The sequence below is a fragment of the Mercenaria mercenaria genome, chromosome 6, assembly GCF_021730395.1.
Source record: "Mercenaria mercenaria strain notata chromosome 6, MADL_Memer_1, whole genome shotgun sequence".
Classification (NCBI taxonomy): domain Eukaryota; kingdom Metazoa; phylum Mollusca; class Bivalvia; order Venerida; family Veneridae; genus Mercenaria; species Mercenaria mercenaria.
The window spans coordinates 11712551-11736387 of NC_069366.1; the positions used below are offsets into that span (position 1 = coordinate 11712551).

The following is a 23837-nucleotide window of genomic DNA, read 5'->3' on the forward strand; positions in this document are numbered from 1 at the left end:
TTAAATTCAGTTTCGATCTTTAGAGGCCCTTTCAAGTCTAATACAAAAGGTCTGCGACTGTCTCTGGCAGACTTCTAGGCATCCCGGTGCCGGTAGAGTTAATGTCGGTTTCTGGCGCCAAGGATCCTCCCGAATCTAATACAACGGTCTGCAACTGTCTCTAGAACCCTTGTAGACGTCCAGGATCCCCGGTGCCATTCGAGTTAAAGCCAGTTTCGGTATATGGAGACCCTCCCGTGTCTAATACAATGGTTTGCGACTGTCACTGTCACCCTTTCAGACTTCCAGACATTCCGGTGCCAATCGAGAAAAGGTCAGTTTTGGGCTCCGGGAACCATCCTTAGTCCAATACGTCTGTCTACGACACTTTCTGACACCCTTGCAGACTTCCAACGTTTGAAAACCGAAAGTAATAACTTATTCCCCGAGTTCTACAATTTACGCCCGTAAACCTATATATCGTTACACACGCTTCGATTTCCAAATACCTTATACGACTATAACAGATTTCAACATACAAGTTTTTGTTTATGTTGCAGTTCTCCATCTATATCCCGCAGTGTTACAGTGCCTAGCCACTTTTATAACGCTTTCCGATAATGCTTATTTTGGACAAATTTCTTTCCTTTTCAAGTGCGTTTTCTACCCAACGTTCCACCCGCTACAGCGACTTCTCAGCGGCGTTCTGTAACGCCCTTCCAGCTCCTTGTTGATTGAAAGTTTGTACTTTTTTCAGAACTTTCTTTTTCAAACTGATATTTCTCTTGCTTAATCGAATATTTCCACGCCTCCTCAGTACCGTATTTTCCAACGACTCGAGAACGGATGCCGTTTCCTTAATGGACCTATAAACATGATCTTCTTTGAGAGCACGACACCACAGTATAGTTTAACCAAAGGTGTTTGCTATCGTCATCTCATATTTGTCTCTCATGTCATGGACATGAGAAACTGCTTTAACTCGATTGGTACCGGAATGCCTGGAAGTCTGCGAGGGTGCCAGAGACAGTCGCAGACAATTGTATTAAACTCGCGAGGGTCTCTGGAGCCCGAAACTGACCTTATCTCGATTGGAACCAGGATGCGTAGAAGTTTGTGAGGGTGCCTGAGACAGTTGCATACCCTCCGAGTTAAGGCCAGTTTCGGGCTCCAGCGATCCCCCATCATTCCCCGAGTCTAATACAATGTTTTGCTAATACAGCCATCGCTATACTACTTCTGGTGAAATTTTCTTTTATTATTTCACGTAATAATGAAAAAAAAAAACGGCAATGGGGAGCTGTGGTCTAGTGGATATGGTGCCGGCCGCTGTATCCAGGGATCGTTGGTTCGAGCCCCACTGGGGTCACGATCATGACTTCTCATATGACATCAGTAATGGTTTTTCCAGGAAGCTGACTCGAGAGTGGTTACAATAAGCTTGAAGCTTTCATCACAATTGAGCTAAAACAAATTATTATAAACTAAACAACGTCAACAATTATAAATTTATTTTGCAAATCGACATATACATATAATAGCTTTAATAATATTTACACAGTTCAGAATATGTAGAGATGAACATAGCTAGAACAACAATCAAACAAGAAATGAAGTTAATTATCGAACGTATTCACAGTACAGGACACATAAGAATGAACACCCATGTTGCATTGGTGTATCTCAATCCGTTTCAAAGACAGTGAATTGCAAATACAGCACATGTTCATCTTTCGTCTGATTTTAATATCCATTGTTGTTGTTGTCTTGTAGCTTCCACCACTCCTGGTGCACTCCCCTTATAAGGATACCCCCATAACCTCCTTATAATGTTTAAATTGCTACAAAAATAGAAGTTTGTAAATTTTCGCAATTTTTGTTATTAATGCGCGCTGGGTAACTAAAACCATTAATGCAGCGACTACAGAGAAGTATAAAACAGTTGTTAAGTTGGATAAAATGTCCCTGTGTGTGTTTTGAAAGGTTTAAAGGTTCAAAGTATTATCATATAATATGTGTAAACAATAAACATCTGCTTGCAAAATATGTTCATTTCCAAGTGGACAATTTCGTCGAATTGTGCCCCAGTTTGTGTAGGTTCAAGCGTTACAGAAGATAAACATATTTCACTCAAATGAGTACTGCTAACTATTTGGGTCAAAATTGAAGAGATACATCAGGCAGTAATAAAATTATACTTGCATGTTAAATTTTATTCCTGTAGGTACAAATATATACCGGCTGGTATAAACTATAACATATCTGCATATAACATACCTGCATCTATATTTCTGTACTTGCATTTATAAATCGCACCTGCAGGGTTAACTTTTTACCCATAGGTAGAAATCAGGAATGTACGCAGATAACTACTTTTTACGTGTATATACTTTTGGTAAATACTTGGTAAGTACGTGTAGGTGTAAAACTGAAAAGGCAGGTACCATTATACCAACACGTATAATTATATACCTAAACGTATACTTAATTGATATACCGGCCCGTATTAAAGAATGCCTTCAGGTACAACTGAATACCCGTTGTTGCATCTTTACTTATGACCCGCATGGCATATATATATCTTGAGGGAGTCATCAACGTGGCTTGCAGGCGGTCTTGGGTTCTAACCTTGAGTTCGTCTGTACCTGCAATGCCAGCGTGTTTCCTCTAAGTAAGGCTGTATCGGTTCTTTCCAAGTAATCGTTCATGCCTGTAATGACGCCACAATGGCACATGCGGTCTGCTAAGTGTACATTTATACAAAAAAGGTAACGTCGATTTGACGTTGAATCCAACAGAAACAAAATTACAGAATATGGCATATCTTACTTTATAATTCAGAAACGTAAATTACTTAAAGACATTCTACGATTCATGATTGTTGAAAGATTGTACATAAAATTATTGTCCAAGAAAACACGTCACTGAATAAGTGGCGCAACACACCAGCGACAGCACTATCTATAGCTCATTTTGTATTAGTTCTGCAATTCTTGCTCGAATGGGGTTGTAACACTTCGCGTTTCCAGCTACCAGACTACCAGCACCACACTCAAATATTTGCCATTTTGTTCCTGCACGAACAACCGAGCACATGATGACAGCTTGTGAACTTAAAGCATGCCCAAATGTGGTTTCACACAAATTAACGTTTTCGCTAGATGCTTCATAAAATTTCAATGAAGGGTTTCTGAACTCGGACAGGTTTGGTGACCGCCATGAACTTAGCGTGAAGTACAGATGAGTTATATTCCCAGGTACGCTTTTCAAATGAACATGGATCGTCTGATGTCCAGTCTTTGCCCCGGGATCAGTAAGATTTTTCTCCGAGTGTTTTATCGAATTGCTCAGATAGTATTTATTTGAAGAATGTGTCCAGTCGATGACCTGAACAAACTCATCCTTTCTGAAGGCCATGCAGGTAGCATCGAGGAAATCTGGATTCACAGGGGGGAATTCCCAGGACAGGTCAAACACCACGTGGTCCAAGTGTTCCGGAATACAGTATAGTGGCATAATCAAGGAAATATTTGAATTACTGGGAATGTTGTAGTCAGACAACTTGGCATCAGTCTACAAAGTGAAATGAGCTAATTCAATTAAATCATTTCATGGTTTTCAGAGTTTTATTGAAAGGTAATGGAAAATTATATTCGAAACAGTAACAGTGTTAAACATACGGATTATCATTCTATAATTTTCACTGTATCGGAACTATACTTAAACGGGAAAGAATGTTATGAATAAGCTGAAATTCTTTCCAAATGGGGCAAGTATATAAATACATATAAATTATACAGATTTGCACTCCAGTGTATTAAACGTAATAAAAAAATAAAAATCTAAAGAAAATTATTTAACTTTCTGCCAAATTAACATGTGAAGTCATTTATAAAGATGCGTGTCACGTTCTGCAAATGAAATTGTATGTGTAAGAAATTGTGTAATTTGGTAAACAATACATGTAAAATACACCATATAAATATTTTTACCTTCAAATTTGTGTCATTGTATATCAATCGCTGTTCTTCTACTCTCACACCTAGTTTTTCACTAATTTCCTGTTTCAGATCACCAATTCTCATATATGGTCGGAATGGAAACCATTCTGTGTCGCCGTTGATAGTTGATATGCTGATTAAATCGCCGCCAGGTTTTAGCAATTTAGTACGTTGTTCCAATACCTATGGTAAAACAGTACCCATGTTACTATCAAAGTAAAATTTTTACGTACCTTAGTTATTTCCGAGACTTTGCAAAGAGACCGAGTAACAACGTAAAACAATACAAAATTTTGACCGTTTAGGCATTATAATGTAAAAAATCGGCTTTGTCGTTTAAAAAAGTGTGTATTCTTATTTGCTTGTATCCAAATATATGTAAACGTAAATATAAAACAACCATTAGCACAAGAATAAACTGTCTCTACTGTACCTTACTGTAGTCTACGAAAAGCCTATCAAGTTTAGCCTGGAAAAATTGAACCATTTGGCAATCTGAGTCGATGTGGACGTTGCAATTTTCATCTGGGCAAGTTCCTTCCTCGGTTATATGCTTTACAACACACTAAAGTTTGAACATAGAAATGAATATCGTTTTCAAGAATTAGAATCTATTACACATTCATGTGGCATATAATTTTTGCTTAGACCTGCATCAGTTTGTGACAGGTGATTTTTTTATGAAATATAAAACCTGAAAATATCTTTTAGATAAGATTATTCATTAGAAAGTGTACAGCTCACGCCAAACCGTCTACAATTAAGACGCATTTACACCTTCCTGAACGTTTATATAATATAACATGAAACGACCCTTGTAGCATATTTAGATCAAAATATATTTATGTAATATATAACACACTGTATAGCACAGAAAGTAGATAATTATGATTATTTTCCGAACAGTTTACCCTGAGACATTCAAGCAGTGCATGTTCACAATCTTCACTAGCAGTGGTTGATGGAAATTCATTCGGTGGCTTCACAGTATTACACATTGGACAAGACATACCTAAATAGGAAAAAGAGACACACATACTTATCAGGATCATCAATATTAGCTTGTCATCGACATCGTATAATTGGTGTTCCGTAGAATAACGTTTATGTGTTCACTTAAAAGAACAAGCCACCGCTGAATTAAAAATATGTTTTATGGGGGTGACGTTGTTACAAACTTACATTATGCACTATTCTAACATGGCTCGATTTGCCAGTTAAACAAAGAAGAAAGTCAATCTCTGTATATTCTACGATAAACAACGGTCGATGCGCGGTCCGGTAAGAGGGCATTCATTATAATGTCAATTATGACGTCTAATTGCCGCATGACATCTGGTTCATTACTACTTAAATAGATTAAGCCCAACATAATTTTACCAAAATATTTCATTGAACATGTAAGAATGAAAACAATCAATGCCTTCTTGTGGTTTGTCGTCAAATTTATTACGGTTCATCGTTCAGATGCTTAGATATTCAATTCCTGCGCATCTGAACTCTAAACCATGATAAATTTGACGACAAACCACTAGAAGGCCTTGATTTTTTGTTTAATGTATCAAGTCATTAATAATGGCAAGTATCAAACATACATGAACAAATATTGTTACTTTTGTTATGTTGGGGTTCCTGTAATCATATGGATGCATGTAAAGAACAAAGAAAATATAGTACCATTATCAGATTGGTCATCGCTGTCGGACTCGGAATCGAAATCAGAGTTGTCTTGCATTGTAGTCTCCGCTCGTGTATCTGTACACATGGGTGTTAATGCCGATGGATTTGGTTGGATGAATGATGATGGAAGAACGGGGGGCACAGTTGTTTCCTGTTGATAAATTAACTTTGAAACCAAAGCATATGACTGTTCATGTTTATTGCGTTAAGCAACCATTTAAATAATGACCAGGTGAAACAATGGAATTGAAATGGCTCCTACAATACAAAATACTACGGTTTTTATAGATTTACTGTGAATATTTTAAATGTCTATGGAATATTGTACAAGTTTACATACACATGCTTCCAGATAACATACGCATATCCTTTCCGCAGCCTTAACGTACTAAAACGTATTAGCGTCTGATGGCCCTTTCACGCTTCCGTAGAAACAACATTTATTACACGAAACTTATTTTGAAAATATTTCTGAAATGTCTAGGTCTGCAGCTCTCAAATACGGTTATATCTTACATCTGAGGCATATACTGACACTCTCAGACAACATCAAAAATGACATTTTGAGCGATTTGATGAAGTTCCAAAATTATCAATGTACCCTTGGTCCGTTACGGACCCCTGTGGGATTTGTGTTTATCCAGAGCTCAAATACTTTTTCATAGATTAAAAGCTGACATGCTGTACTAAAGTCCAGGTAATTTCAATTCGTAATAAAGTGCTGAAATTTGGCTCCCCAATAGCAAAAAAAAAAAAAAAAAAAAAAAAAAAAAGAAGTCCACGCGCATACATTTAGACGGGGTGACCCCTGCGCGTGACCCCTGACTATCTACGAATCAAAATGCGGCTTTCGTTTTCAAGTTTAGCATTTCTACTTTCATTTTATTTACTTCCGGAAATAGCTGAAGGTCGAGTGACGTCATTTTCTGTGTTGTCAAAAACATACATATACCTGGCGAGGTTGCATGAATATGTGCTGGCCATCCTAAGGTTATTAGAGAAATCATTTTTTTATCTAAAAATCAGTGCTTTTTCGACATTTTTTAACACGCCTGTACGAAAACTGACGTTTGAGACAAAAATGGTTAAACTAAAATGCATTTTAGGAAATCTGTATATCCTTTCCGCAGCCTTAACGTACTAAAACGTATTAGCGTCTGATGGCCCTTTCACGCTTCCGTAGAAACAACATTTATTACACGAAACTTATTTTGAAAATATTTCTGAAATGTCTAGGTCTGCAGCTCTCAAATACGGTTATATCTTACATCTGAGGCATATACTGACACTCTCAGACAACATCAAAAATGACATTTTGAGCGATTTTATGAAGTTCCAGAATTATCAATGTACCCTTGGTCCGTTACGGACCCCTGTGGGATTTGTGTTTATCCAGAGCTCAAATACTTTTTCATAGATTAAAAGCTGACATGCTGTACTAAAGTCCAGGTAATTTCAATTCGTAATAAAGTGCTGAAAATTGGCTCCCCAATAGCAAAAAAAAGAAAAAAAAAAAAAAAAAAAAAAAGAACACGCGCATACATTTAGACGGGGTGAACCCTGCGCGTGACCCCTGACTATCTACGAATCAAAATGCGGCTTTCGTTTTCAAGTTTAGCATTTCTACTTTCATTTTATTTACTTCCGGAAATAGCTTAAGGTCGAGTAACGTCATTTTCTGTGTTGTCAAAAACATACATATACCTGGCGAGGTTGCATGAATATGTGCTGGCCGTCCTAAGGTTATTAGAGAAATCATTTTTTATCTAAAAATCAGTGCTTTTTCGACATTTTTTTAACACGCCTGTACGAAAACTGACGTTTGAGACAAAAATGGTTAAACTAAAACGCATTTTAGGAAATCTGTATATCCTTTCCGCAGCCTTAACGTACTAAAACGTATTAGCGTCTGATGACCCTTTCACGCTTCCGTAGAAACAACATTTATTACACGAAACTTATTTTGAAAATATTTCTGAAATGTCTAGGTCTGCAGCTCTCAAATACGGTTATATCTTACATCTGAGGCATATACTGACACTCTCAGACAACATCAAAAATGACATTTTGAGCGATTTGATGAAGTTCCAAAATTATCAATGTACCCTTGGTCCGTTACGGACCCCTGTGGGATTTGTGTTTATCCAGAGCTCAAATACTTTTTCATAGATTAAAAGCTGACATGCTGTACTAAAGCCCAGGTAATTTCAATTCGTAATAAAGTGCTGAAAATTGGCTCCCCAATAGCAAAAAAAAAAAAAAAAAAAAGTCCACGCGCATACATTTAGTCGGGGTGAACCCTGCGCGTGACCCCTGACTATCTACGAATCAAAATGCGGCTTTCGTTTTCAAGTTTAGCATTTCTACTTTCATTTTATTTACTTCCGGAAATAGCTGAAGGTCGAGTGACGTCATTTTCTGTGTTGTCAAAAACATACATATACCTGGCGAGGTTGCATGAATATGTGCTGGCCGTCCTAAGGATATACATTTATGTATAAGGTCTTAAACGTGCAAGGTTGACGGTGCAAACGATGTTTCATTTTATATTTGCCTATTGTCCCTTTCAAGTTCCTTCTTTGTTAATTTGTGTCACACCAAATATGTCAGTTGGTTGATCTTAGCCTAGGTCATTCTACTGAACTCAACACAAAACGCACAGTTGATTGACAAAGTCTGGAGATGCCAGACGTGTTTATTTTCATAACATGTATTTATAACATAAACATGTGATCAAATATAAATCAGAAAGATCAAATAACTATTTAGTAAATTACATGTTATCATATTTTATATAAAATAACTGATATACTCTCAAAGAAATAGCACGTATTCGCTTGAATTCGTCACTACCAAATTCTAAAACTATCAAGTTCAATGCATTAGATTGCAGTTTTTCATTATGAATGGGAAAATCTTGCTACATACAATTTATGGTTGCAAAATTGCCTATGATTAAATATACAGATCATCAATCCATTTCTATGAAAATATTAAAACCAAATAAAAGAGGTCCTGGGTATTGGAAACTAAATAGTTCCTTATTGAAAGACCAGTGTAATTCAAACATTTATACAAACAAATGAAACCTCAAGGCAAATTAAGTGGGAACTTTTAAATTAAGTGAAATTAAAGAAAAATCAATTATCTACGGTAAGCAGACAAGTGCAGAGAGGCACTGTCAAATTAAATCATTAGAACAAAAATTGAAAGAATTATCTGAAAATAATCCTGTCAATTCGGATGGCACTGATCAAAAAGAAACTAAATGAACTATATGAATCCAAAGTTAAAGGCGCACAAATGACGGGCCGAAAAAAATACAAAATACTTTTTAAGCATGGAACAATCGAAACAAACAAGACAAGTTTTAAGTAAAATAAATAGAAATGGAAAGACTTATTTTATAATTGAATATTAAAACCAGAAGTCAATTTTTATTCTGAACTATATACTTCAGAAAGCAGAGAACGTTTAGATATACAAAATATCTCTTGCAAACGAAACATGAACAAAAGCTTTCAGAATTAGAGGAAAAGTTATGCGAGGGCTTATTTACAATTGAAGAATGTGAAATGGCAGTTAGACCAATGAAAACTAGTAAAAGCCCAGGTCTTGACGGCATTACGTCAGAATTTTATAAAGAATTTTTATGTAATCGATGTTCTTTTAACAGACGTTTTATATGACGGTATTTTGCAACTGGAATTAACATACTCTCAACGTACAGGAGTTTTATCACTATTATTCAAAAAAGGAGATCCTTCGAGTTTAGAACATTGGAGATCTATATCCCTTCTTAATGTAGACTATAAAATTGCCTCCAGAATCCTTGCGAACAGGCTTCAAAAAGTAATTCACAAAATACTCAATTCAGATCAACAAGGTTATATAAAAACAGATTTATTGGGTATAACCTTAGGCAAATACAAGATATCATAGATTACACAGAACATTTACAAATTGATGGAGCAAGTCTTTCTAGATTTTCGAAAGGCTTTCGATACTGTTGAACATTCCTTCTTATTTCAAACATTAAATTATTTTGGATTTAAAAATGATTTTATTCGATGGATTAAAACCTTATATTTTTATTCTCAAACATATATTTTAATTAACGGACAAAACCCTTTCAGCCAGAACGATGCGTTAGACAAGGGTGTCCCATTTCCGCTTTACCTTTTTATAATTGTCGCAGAAACCATGGCATTTAACATTAGGAGCTCTAATAACGCACGTGGCATAGCAGTTAAGGTCTACAATGTTAATAAAGAATTAAAAATCTCACTGTTAGCAGATGATATGACCTTTTGTCTTCAAACGAAACATGACATACTTAATGCATTAAACATAATCGAATATTTTGTATTCTATTCTGGTCTTAAATTAAATAAAAACAAAACGGAAGCTATGTGGATCGGTCAAAATAAATTTGATACAGAAATGACTGGAAATATCAAATGGCCATCAAAACCAATAAAGGCTCTTGGAATATATTTTGGACACTATAAAATTGAATGCGAGCAATTAAATTAGCACATGTAAACCAAATTAACAAAAGGTTTATGTTGGAATTAGTTCAATCTCAAAAGTTAAAATGATTAGCTTAATGACAACAAATGATACAAAACTCTCCGAAGCGGAACAATAGTAAGTAAATAAGTTTGTGTAGGATTATAAAGGAGTCGTTTATGTATCATCTATGTCTACGGAAGCGCGCTATTTTCATTATTTTTAGAATGGCCCTCGTGTACGATGGTAACGTTACATCAATTATAAATTTTATGCTCTAACACTTTCTGTATAACAAGAAGGATTACTTAAAAATATCATACCATTCCAAGCCCAGCTTCCCTATAGCAGATAGATATTAACACTTCTTCAATCCTCCTAATGTCATTCAGGGACACATAATGCCCAAATGTTGTTGACGCTATCTTCTGGTAGAACGAATCTGCATAGGTTCTGTTCTGGCATTGCACTGCGTTTATTTTTACATTCTGTAACATAGTTTATAGATAATCAGAGTTTTCTGTTTTTAATTAATAGAAACATATGCTTATCAATGTGTGCCTTCATTTGAAAGTTTGAGAAGACATTTTATTTTTTCACTACTAAAACAGTATATAAAATATCATAAATGATAAGAGCATTTAGGCGCCACAAGCATAATAAATGGAGACAAATGAAACGCTTATCTTTTATCTCAATGACATGCTTTTTTTAAACGGAATATCTTAGAGACTCGTTCGGAATGTTTGAAGTAAAAATAATGTTCTTTAAATATTTGTAGAACAATACTATGATAAAGTGACCTTTGGTAATAGTTTATTGACATGTAAATTTAAAAATATATTTCCGTGAAGTACTAAATCTCTGCTTCAAAATGGACAAAGCGCTTATGAATTACATAATCGACATTTCACATGCGTTTATTCTGTAACAAAATTTACAGGATTTCAATTCTTATATTATTTTTAAATGTCAAATATACATTTCATATCATATTGTGTGCAAGTAAAGATATTCACATTTTCCCTCCCAATTGTGAGAGACGGTTGATTTTACATGTATTAAGTTCCTGGAAGCAGTTAAGTATTTTAACATTTTGCATATAGAAACTAATACGTTTTCATTGAACGAAGGGTCATTAATTGAATACCTGTATGATACATGCTTAAAATTTACAAATAACTACAGTAGCATTTCGATTGTAAACAAAATAACAATTAATGACAAGAAAACCTTGAAGTTGTGCATCGAAATTGCCGAAAACAAGTCAGAATTTTAGAAAGTCTTTTGTCTACTAAAAATAATTCATTTCAAAGTGAAAAAGCGTCTGTTTTCTGTCTTAAATAAAATTATTCAAAGCTGGACAAAAGAAGAGCAAATTTATTATGGATAGTATGAACACTACCGTGGGTACTATGAGAACATCTAACACAGCTTTATTACATAAGTATTCCTAATACAACAAAATAAGGCAAACAGTGCATTCATGCGTGTAAAACTGCGTAATCAAACGCCTTCTCATTTGTGACAAACACTAAGCTAAACTAGTATGAAAGTTGCTGCAAGATGCAGCAAAGGAAAACTACGCGCCTAACAAAGCAGTGTACGTATAGTAGTCGCAACTTGACCGCGATGGTTGACCTTAGGCTGATTATTCATATCGATTATTTCATTGTAGAAATCAAGCAGTGTATATTTATATGGAATTAGTTTGTATACAGTGCAGTTTCAAAGTATATTTGCTTACATTTTATCAGTTAAAACTTTCCAATACACTAATTTATATTTACGCAAATTTTTATTTCCTTTTTCTCGTGCAGCTCATGTTTTACGTACACTCCTTTTCAATAATAGGTTGTGCCTTATCTTGTATTATAATACAAAGGTCAGCCATCGGGGTCAAGCTGCGTCCACTATAGTACTGATAGAACAGGAGATGATATAACGATACTGGTGTCTTTGTTGTAGACCCTAGGCAAACAGACAGTCTGGTGGGGTTTCATGTATGTTGGAAAAAAAAAACATTGCCTTTGTAGTATGAGCAGGATTTTTATTGTTGTATTTAGTGACCTAATTATTGACTGATCATGACCCATATGCGAAACTGACCTCTAAGTTTCGGTATATGTAATGAAATGTATTGCATACACAAGGTTGAAGTTCATCCGAAATGACTGAGTTTCAAACTTAGCTCAGATGTTATCAAGACCATTATTCTGATAAATGTCTAATCAGGAATGTGGACTCTATATAATACTTTCAAGTTAAATAATGAGGAAGGACTAAGATGTACAATGAATGAAACACAACAAATATCATTGTATCCCGCGTGAAACTCACAGTTTAAAAGGAACAAGAAAGTTATAACCCAAGTGTTATATGTTGACGATTGCGTTGGTGTATTTACTTAGAGGGTATTGTTGTTGTTGTTGTTTTCTCCACCTCCTCCTTAGGAGAATAGCTTCTGAATACGCAGCAATGAATAATGATTAAACAGTTCACTAATATAAACACCTTTACCACGATATACAGTCATATACTGTAATAACAGATATTGAGCGAAAGTGCATCAAAACTTTAACCTGAAATTTTATGCAAAAGGGGGGCATAATTCATGAAATCTTGAAATATTGGTGTCAGAGTTACGACCCTTGGGGCATATGATGAAGGTGATGATGTTGAACATTATTTTAAGTTTGACCTTATGTCATATGATGTGTTTGGTGATGTGGAACAAATATCTTATTCAGTAATAACTGAGATAAAGCGAAAGAGCACCAAAATTTTAACCTGATATGGGGGATAATTGATAAAATGTTATTGCGAGATTTATGACCCTTGTGCTAGATGATGTGGGTGATGATAAGGAATAACTATTTTAAATTTGAATCAAAGCCATTGAGTAATTACAGAGACAAAGAGAAAAAAAAAAAAAAGTACATCAAAACTTTAACCAAGATGTGGACGCGGAAGGACGCCGACACCGGGGCGAGTAGGGTAGCTCTCAATATACTTGATTTACGAACTCCAGTTATGGATATTTAAACATGTTGGCCGTTTCTAAGAACAATATAATGGTAAATAAAATGTGTACCGGAATCGTAAAGTATTCACCTATGAAATCAATATATTTAGTCTTCGTGACATGGTTTTTATGCAAGAGAGCGAACATACACGTTTGTTTTCCTTCCAAAGAACGACCAATCTCGTTACAGAAAAAGTTATTCTGCTTGTACGTGGTCAAATAATTCTGTTTTCAATACTGAAGCAGAGAAATTTGTTAAAATCGGCTTACTTTCAAAGATATCGTTGGGAAATACGACTTTCGTCCATGACTAACCTCCGCGCAGGAAATCACGTTAAGATGGTAAAACAATGTAATCCCAAAATGGTGACAATACAGGAAAATTGATATTTATGTCACGATGTTTAAGAACATGTTGAAAATATTCAATGTATACATATTTTGCAGTATGCAATTCGTCAAATTATCTTGACTGTACTTATTTTTGTATCATGTTGAGTGTATAGCTTTTGAATATACACTTTACATTTACGAATATTTTGTAAGAGGTTAATAAACGGCTGTGGTGTGCCATCTGGCCATAATGGCACAACTAGTGTAATGATAGTCCGTGGGTTCTGAAAGTACCATTAAGACCAGAAGGCACACCGCAGCCGTTTATTGACGCAGATATGAGAACGCACGAATAGTCAATAAAGGTGCGTAACTCGTAAAATAGGCGCTTTTTTGCGGGAGAGTATGTCCCCAGCACCTGCTCTGGTTACATAAGCCCCCCCCCCCCCCCCCCCCCCCCCCCCCCCCCATAACAAAAAAGTAAAGTTTAACGTGATTGTAAAGTTTTACTTTTTCATATACAAATTGTGAAAACGTCTCTGTAAATTGTCCATTGCATAATATTAAAGGTGGTCAATCACATTTAAGCAACATTTTATGACATTATTTGTTTTTATCGTATTCTTGTTAAAAGATTTATTTTATGAACGAAAAAAGCCCATTACGTACGTCGGGAGGACTTAATCTTTGTATCCTTGCTAACAGATCATGACATTATCGTTCTGACGGAAGCGTGGGCATTTAAATCTAGTAAAATAGATCTAGACGGTTAGAAGTATTACAATTTTTGTAGAAAATTTAGACACCGAAATGCAAAACATATCAGCGGGAGTATACTTATAAATGTTAGATTAAGGATGGGTTTCATTTATCAAAATATTCAAGACACTATTATTTGGAGGTATTAATTTGGCCTGCAGTATATTAATGGAGTGATAGTTCCCCAGTCGCAAATTTGGTAGATATAAATTTATTGGCCTGTTAAGATATTTTGATTCAAAGGCAATGCTTTGGTGACTGGGGATTTAAATGTTAGAACAGCATGCAAACAAGTTTTAATTATCTTTGATAAATATGTACCCAATATTGATTTGTATATAACTGATTACCGTTACCCAGGTATTCGATGGACAGGGGATGTAAATTGCACTGAAATACACTTTTAGATTATGTGTAAGGCAACTTCAGTGACAATTGTAAATGGTCTTTTTGGCTCAGAATTTTGTATTGGTGCGTACAACTGCTTTAACAGAAATGGTGCTAGTGTTATGGATCATTTATGGTAAATGTTTAGTTGAAAAATTTGCTGTACTCTCATTTAATGAATTTAGTGATCATGCATCTTTGTCAGTTCATCTAATATGTCCAAAAGTTATTATGTTAACGGAGAATATATTAAATGGAGTAACGACGAAAAAGAATTATATAGGTCAGGTCTCATTGAAAGGCTTCCGGACATAAACAGCTTAACTGGCAAATGTTGAAAATATCAAAGAGCTATAATAAAAAGTATGTATTTTATACTTCTTTGAAAAACTATATACAATATAGTTGAGTCGTTCACCACTAACATAAGAGATGTAGCAGTTCCATTATTTGTTAAAAAATCTCCTCATTTTGAAGAGTACCGTTGATGATAGCAGGAAATGGTTTGATTCTGAATGCAGAGAATATAAGCGTTTGTATAGAAATACTTTGTCAGTACATAATAAATCTCATTCAGAAATAGACAGAGTGGAAATTGACATTAAAATTCATATATAATTATGTGGTTAAAAAGAAGAAGAGGACATATATATCTAAACGTTCTAGAGACCTTGAATTGTTGAATGAAATATATAATATATTAGACACCCATAAGGTGGTGCTCCTTTCCCCCACCTCCCTACTCTTACGCCTATGTATACAGTATAGATTGCTGTGCATGTATTGAAATTATCAGTATAATATTAAGCTGTCAAAATTACACCATACAGCTTTAATACTTTCAAATCAATCTCACACTCTTCTTCAGCAGTGTTCAATATTTAAACGTAGATGGAAATGCTATTTCTTTCTTAATAACGAAGAAAAAGATTTATGTTATGATGAATTTGTTTTCAATATATTGAATCAGAATTGTGTTTTCAAGCAAAACCAAATTCAGACTTTGTGAAAAGAAAACCAGAATATCAAATATGACACACACTGCAAAATGTCATTAAAACGCTTCTTTTGTCTGATATTTTTATCTTTCTCTGTTTGATGTTCAAAGTTTGCTCTTCTGTTTACTTCTGGATACATTGTAAAAGACGGTGTTTACGTATACTTACCATATCTCGAAGTAGTGTTATTTCCTGTTCCCAGTCTATGTTTTGTTTATTCTGATAGTCAGCGGCTTCGTGCGGTCGGCAGTCTCCGATCAAAACAAGGGTCCTGGAACTGTTGACACGCCAAGACATTTTTGTTCGACTGTAATGTAGGGCTAATTCATAACACTCGTCCATTGTTGATCCTCTGTTACAACCAGCAGCACTGACAAATGAGCAGAGTGTATCTGCATCTGATGTTAGATCTTCATATTTGATCAGATATAAGTCGGTATCATAGTCACCGTGAGCTATTACTCCCATACGTATGTCAGGTATTTTAGATTTAAGTAATCTAATCATTCCATGCATTTTGCTCTTCACGTTGTCTAGACAACTGTACATTGAATATGTTGAGTCGAAAGATATAACAATGTCAAAATGGTCGTTACTCCCTTCCATGTCTTTCAAAAGTCTGAAAAAGGCAAATTAATTTGAAATAATCTGGAAGTATTTAAACAAAAGCGTCCATTGTGACAGATCTAGTCGTGTTTGCTATGCTTTGTGCTTCCGGGAAATCAACTCTGACCTGTTTTGTAATAGTTTTGATACTGCTGTTTTACCAGTCACAGACTGGGTTGAGAGTACACTTAAAATGAATTGACCAAATTGATCATACCAAACATAAGAATTATGGTCAAGCATCAATACCTATAAGGAACTGATACTTTACGTAACGCTGGCGTAATACATATTAATATGTAAAGTAAAATATACAGAAATACTTTTTTCCGTTCGCGTCTTTTTACACATTTTTTTCTTATTTATCGGCTGCGATTTTGTTTCCGATATTATATGAATATTATCCAAGAAGTAGTTTTTGTTTACATTTTATGTCTTTTTTTATTTACTACGTGCTTGCTTATAAAATGCAATGATAGAATTACATTATATCCTCTATTGTGTACACATATGAAACGACAATTATATGTCTAAAAACATACTAGAATATATATAGAAGGTGCGATTCATTATATCTTAGTAAATTAATTTTCAATTTCTAACTCCTTACCGCTGAATTTAAACTTAAAATTTACATTTAACCGCCCTCCTTTTCTAAATATCATGACTTTTATTTTCTTGACAAAAACTGTTAATTTCCATCTTTCACAATATCCTGCTAAAGCATCTAGAGACTTGTGTAACATTCCGCGTTTTTTGAGAACAAAATTATCTCCTACGTATGATTAAGAATCTCCTATGTAGGACTTAGTATCTCCTACGTAGGTCTTTGTATCTCTTACGTTGGATTTAGTATCTCCTACGTTGGACTTAGTATCTCCTACGTAGGACTTATCATCTCCAACGTAGGATATACTACCTCCTACGTAGTACTTAGTACCTCCTACGTAGGACTTAGTATCTCCTGCGTAGGACTGGGTATCTCCTACGAAGGACTTAGTATCTCCAACGTAGGAGTTAGTATCTCCTGCGTAGGACTTAGTATCTCCTGCGTAGGACTTAGTATCTCCTACGTAGGACTTAGTATCTCCAAAGTAGGAGTTAGTATCTCCTGCGTAGGACTTAGTATCTCCTACGTAGGACTTAGTAATTCCTACGTAGGAAATTGCATCTCCTACGTAATAGTACGTATTTCCTACAAAGGAGATATTAAGTACTAGTTAGTATCACCTACGTAGGAGATACTAAGTAAACTACGTAGGCGATACGAAGTCCTGCGTAGGAGATATTAAGTCCTACGTAGGAAATACTTACTCCTACGTTGGAGATACTAAGTCCTTCGTAAGAGATACTCAGTCCTACGCAGGAGATATTAAGTCCTACGTAGGAGTTATAAATCCTACGTGAGAGATAGTATATCCTACGTAGGAGATACTAAGTCCTACGTAGGAGATACAAAGTCCTACATAGGAGATACTAAGTCCTTCGTAGGAGATACTCAGTCCTATGCAGGAGTTATTAAGTCCTACTAGTATATACTAAGTCCTCCTACGTTGGAGATACTAAGTCCTTCGTAAGAGATACTCAGTCCTACGCAGGAGATATTAAGTCCTACGTAGGAAATACTTACTCCTACGTTGGAGATACTAAGTCCTTCGTAAGAGATACTCAGTCCTACGCAGGAGATATTAAGTCCTTCGTAACAGATACTCAGTCCTACGCAGGAGATACTAAGTCCTACGTAGGAGTTATAAATCCTACGTGAGAGATAGTATATCCTACGTAGGAGATACTAAGTCCTACGTAGGAGATACAAAGTCCTACATAGGAGATACTAAGTCCTTCGTAGGAGATACTCAGTCCTATGCAGGAGTTATTAAGTCTTACTAGTATATACTAAGTCCTACGTAGGAAATACTAAGTCCTACGTAGGAGATATTAAGTCCTACGCAGGAGATACTTAATCCTACGTTGGAGATACTAAGTCCTTCGTAGGAAATACTCAGTGCTACGCAGGAGATACTAAGTCCTACGTAGGTGATATTATGTCCTACGTTGGAGATACTAAGTCCTTCGTAGGAGATACTCAGTCCTACGCAGGAGATACTAAGTCCTACGTAGGAGACACTAAGTCCTACGCAGGAGATACTCAGTCATACGTAGGAGATACTAAGTCCTACGTAGGAGATACTAAGTCCAACGTAGGAAATACTAACTGCTACGTAGTTCTTAATATGAGGAAATGTCCCGCTCAGATTTGAAATGGACTTAACGTAGGCTTATTATAGTGAAGAAATATATAAAAAGCTGAACAGGAGTTTTCCTAGGAAAAAACTTTGAAATGAGAAAACAGTCCTAATTACACAATTTCAAAAGAAAGCTACTGATTTATTTAGACATTCAGGGATTTTATGAAAACTGAAGTGTGCAAATAGTTGCTCATATTGAAATGCAAATGAAGACAAGAGATAATGTAATAAATACACCAGCGATTAGTTTTCAAAAAAGATGATTCAATAGGAATTCGTTTAAAAATACAAAATCGTTCAACACCTTAGAATTATTTAGCAAACCATGTTTTCTTTTTCTGGGTTTTTAGTGACCTTTAATGTATACCCCAAAATATGGGTAAAATATGTTCCCTTTTTAGCTGAGGTACTGAGAAGTTGCTAAAGAGCAAGACGAGAAATCATTTAGGCAAAATGAACAGGAATTTCTACCAAAATGAATATAGTTTGCTAAATACCAAATAGCCTTGCATATTGAACACCCCAAGTAGAATAATAGCAGACTCGGTTTAATTCAGTCTATTCATGAAAACATATACAGTAAAAGGTCGCATCAAATAATTTTATGCAAGTATATTTATCTCTCAATGGTTTGTATTATTTACTTTTAAAATGGGTATTCGTACCAATGATGTACCGTGTAATATGTAGTGGCTTTTTTCTATGCATGCAATACATACTCTGTCAGAAATATTTTGGACGATTAATCACTTGTTGCAAAAGCTAATAAAGATATAATAAATATCAAAATTAGGTTCATTGTACTTTGGGGTTGTTATGCATATGAATATATACGCCTGAATATGAATTCGGCCTTCGCGATATATTTCTACGCATAAGAACGACAAACGAGGGTTATTCTGCGATAAACCTTATTTAGATACTTATTATTTTATTTCGATTCTAGCACGGCTTACTTCAAATAACGTTAGACGAGAATCAGAGGAGTATTTTCATCAAACGTAAATTACAACTGCATGCTACACTGTAGCATTTAGCCAAAACATATGGAACAGAATTAGGTCAAAATCTGATTTGTGCTTTCGTACATCTAATCCTGCGATTTACATATGAGTCGCACCATGAGAAAACCAACATAGTGCATTTGCGATCAGCATGGATCCAGACCAGCCTGCGCATCCGCGCATTCTGGTCAGGATCCATGATGTTCGCTTTCAAAGCATATTGCAATTAGTGAAACCGTTAGCGAACAGCATGGATCCTGACCAGACTGCGCGGAACCAACATAGTGCATTTGCGATCAGCATGGATCCAGACCAGCCTGCGCATCCGCGCATTCTGGTCAGGATCCATGATGTTCGCTTTCAAAGCATATTGCAATTAGTGAAACCGTTAGCGAACAGCATGGATCCTGACCAGACTGCGCGGATGCTGGTCGCAAATGCACTATGTTGGTTTTCTCGTGGTGTGGCTCATATATGCATTTGTTATTCTCATGATCACATGCTTTCCTCTGAGAAACCATTTTCCATTGTTACATGACCATTTGTCCATCTTATGTTTACGTGTTCCTTTCTGACATTCATGCATGCTTAATAACATGGTTCTTCATTAGTCTATGAAAATTATCTTTATTTCGGTCATGCTGCAATGTGAATGTGACCTGCATCACTCTGTGTATTAGCTTGTGGTTAACATTAACACTCCTTCCCTATTTGTTTATGATAATATGGGTCACTGGACAGGTTAAATGTGCTTACTCGTACGCATGAACAGCTAACAAAGTTTAAGACATGCAAGAACACGCGATCTCCCTTGTCACTATGCAGAATGCAGCAAATCACTAAGCAAAATGAGGTTACCGTAATGTACATCCCTCATTATGATACCGGAGGGCGCTTTTGTCTTCGTTCTCGGAAGCTTCCGATAAACCACGAAAATAATACGACAATGCCCAGTTTGGCTATGTGTCAGCAACCACTGGCTGGAATTCAGCGAATCTTCATAGGATGTTTCATTTCCAATAGGAAATGCTTTCTTCATGTTCTGGTCGGATGATTTTTTTCACTGAGTTATTGGCCTTTGGTTATTTATTTAGTACCAGTACTTATCCGAAGTATTCGTCAGCAACCGCTGGCTGGAATTCAATGAAACTTCACTGAAAGCTACACTTTTAAAAGACATCATGGGTTGTTTCATTGAAAAAAGGACGTTCCGGAGTTCGAAGATATTTCTAAACTAAACTAGGTATGTGCTTAGTCGGTGAATTCCTCTTTTGTACTATTAATATGCAATTATCTACTTTGGGGAACATCCATCGGGTTTACCGTTATTATCTTGTTTTTCCTCTGCTAATGCAAAACAACGCTAAATATTCCAGGATCATCGTGCAGTTCCTAATGAGCACGCGGTATTCCCCCTTCGTGGATCACAATACCAATTTCATTATCCGCTGTCTACTGCTGCGTCCTGGTAATAATAATATCCAAGCAGTGAAAAGTCTAGCCGATTAAGAAACAAAATGAAAGTAAACAACTGAATTTAAAAATTTTACCATACTATGTCCAGGTCATTATATTTCACCGAAATTTAGATAAATGAGCTAGTGATTAATTCTTATTCCTACTGTCTGTGTGTGACGGTAATCAGGGGCTGTTCCTGTATTTTTGCTTTAAAGTGTAACCGCTTAAAGCACTTCAACAATATACAGATACAGCGCTACATGACATCTCAATTTAAGGCTATCAAAAATATATATATACGCTCGTCCGATCTTTGCAGGGGGAGTATGTGGGGACTCTATTAATTCAATTCGCGAGTTCACGTTGACGTAATTTTGTTGTGTAGGCTATTTAAAGTGCGCTATGAATATATGCTAACTACACAATATTAAAGTTAGTGTTTCGAAACAAACGGTTATTTAACTTAGATTCAGATAATATAATTTTATGTTGTTTGTCCGGTTACCGAACGTGTAGCCTTAACACTAGGTACAGTTCGTGTTTCCATATATTAGTACAAAGCGGTAATCTCCACTTGAACAAGAATTTAAGAATTTGAGAATGTATCAAAACATGTTGTCACAACGGATCATAACCCACAGCTAAATTTGTATGTAAGCATCAAAACTCCTTGCATTTAAACATTTAAGGAACCACTTAGTATGTTCTTTTAATCAAAAAGTATATACCACTGATGCTCCCAAGAAGACACGATGCAAATAACCACTAGTAAATAAGATGAATGATGAATGTAGTATGTCAGATTACAGCATGTCCGATAGCAACACGAATATCTTAGAAAAAAGAAGCAAGCACAGATCATTTCTCAGAATTAAGCATATATGAATGTCAGAAAGAAACATGCAAAAATAAGATGGACAAATGGTCATGTAACAGTGCAAAATGGGATGTCAAAAAGGAAGCATGTGAACATGAGAATCACAAATGCATATTATGTAAATCGCAAGATTGGATGTACGAAAGCACAATGCAATTTTTGCCCTAATTCTGTTCCATATACGTCCTAAACTTATTAACCATGTTATTTAAATTACATGAATGTCAGAAAGGGACATGTAATCATCAGATGGACAAATGGTCATGTAACAATGCAAAATGGGATGTCAGAAGGAAGCATGTGAACATGAGAATCACAAATATAAATCACAAGATTAAATGTACGTAAGCACAATGCAGTTTTTGCCCTAATTCTGTTCCATAACAGCATGATGCGCGCGCAACATAGTTCAAGGTAACCAGAGGTTATAAGCTGGTCGTGCTAAAATTTGCAATAATCTTTCAATAATCTTATTTGGAAGAAAAACAGAGATATGTTAAAAACTGTGTTAAGTATGCAAGTAATTCTTGCTTACCTTGTATGATGATCACAAGTCTATCGATTTGTCACGGTAAACTCGATAATCATGTATGTTCCATTAACTTTATAAACCGTATTGTATTTGCTGTACTTCCTTAATGTATTATTGACTGCTTTAAGCTAGATCTATATGCCATATGGTAAAATCAATAGCAGGGCAAACTTTAATTCACTTAAACATGACATAATGCAACAAATATACTACTGTACCGAATTAGCGGACAATTTGAGATAGCAGAGGCGGAATTCAGTCGTAAATGTTTTAACATTAAAATTGGCAAACGTATGTGACTGTCTGTGTAAGACAGGATTTTCCAAAACCCGAGGGACATCGTAGGATGAAAAATGAGCGGTAGCGAGTTTTTTTTTATCTACGCTGCCTCCAGGGTTGGGAAAACACCTTACTCAGGCGATCATTCTTCTTACCTACTGTTGATATAATTAGAGCGGGGAAGAGTATTATCGAACATCTAAGCTTAAAATTGTACTGTTCGGTAATAGATCCTTACTTTATAGTTTAGACAACTGCTTGTTGCGAAATGAAGATTGGTGATAACGTCCTAAGTATCATAAACGTCCTAAGTATCATAAATAATAAAGAAGATACACTGTTATATCAGGTACACTACTTCTTGCATTGCCGAACGAAGCTTCTAAATTCGATCACACCTGCTTACTTTTCCGAACACCTTTGTATTTTGAAAGTACATCATTCATGTCTTTCAAAGCAATATATTACTTTATAATGCATAATATAGTACTTTTATGCTTCAAGGGAAGGAAAATGACAACTGCTTTAGCCAAAATATATCCCTGTTTGAAGTAAGTCACACAAAAAATCTTGAAAGTAAAATAATGTTTACCTTTCAGGTTATCAGATTCACAAGCAATGACAACTTAATTACCTACCAGTCAAAGTCTTTGCAACACTCATAGATAAATATTAAGAACGAACATGGCGTTTAACAATCATCTCTTGGTGAGATACAGAGTGATATAAATTTTGTCATGAAGCTAAGCCATTGTTACTCTTCATCAGCTCTGTAGGTCCAAACTATAATTAATAATTGGTTACAAACGCTGAAAAATTATTTTTTGTATTATACGAGGTTATGACATCAGTTACTAAGTATAGATATGACACATTGCTTATGCAGGTTTACGCTCTCCAAAATAATTCTTAAAGACGGAATGATACAGTCATGTATATATTTCATTTGTCATGTCAAGATAAGGTCGCCAAAGCATTATTGAAAGTAATTCAATTCTTGAATAGTTTAACTCTTAGTAGTTTTGGATAGGTATTCTAGAGCTCTAGAAAGGTGAAGTGGTCAAATGATGCGAATACTGCCGATGCATCATATTATTATCTAAATATTAGGTGGTCGACAAAACATGCAAATCATGTATTACTGTATGCTTTTTTTCC

The 23837-nt window shown here is 35.4% G+C and overlaps 2 protein-coding genes across 2 annotated transcripts in view; one reads left to right on the forward strand and one right to left on the reverse strand.

Annotated features, from left to right (window-relative positions):
• The window catches only part of LOC123549659 (uncharacterized), an 83848-nt gene that overhangs the window by 49231 nt on the left and 10780 nt on the right, over positions 1–23837 (forward strand). The window lies entirely within an intron of this gene.
• LOC123549658 (uncharacterized) lies at positions 1495–22540 on the reverse strand. The gene is made up of 8 exons (XM_053545112.1): positions 22404–22540; positions 15843–16293; positions 10496–10660; positions 5658–5811; positions 4892–4992; positions 4414–4545; positions 3972–4163; positions 1495–3552 (listed from the first exon to the last, which is right to left on the reverse strand). The coding sequence occupies exons 2-8, from the start codon at positions 16278–16280 to the stop codon at positions 2941–2943; spliced, it is 1794 nt and encodes a 597-aa protein (XP_053401087.1). The 5' UTR covers positions 16281–16293; positions 22404–22540; the 3' UTR covers positions 1495–2940.

Coding starts and splice junctions, on each gene's coding strand:
- LOC123549658 (XM_053545112.1), bottom strand. CDS start 16,280: ATGGAAGGGAGTAACGACCATTTTGACATTGTTATATCTTTCGACTCA. Junction 10,661..15,842: donor TAACACTACTTCGAGATATG/GTAAGTATACGT, acceptor ACTATGTTACAG/AATGTAAAAATAAACGCAGT. Junction 4,993..5,657: donor CGATGACCAATCTGATAATG/GTACTATATTTT, acceptor TTTCCTATTTAG/GTATGTCTTGTCCAATGTGT.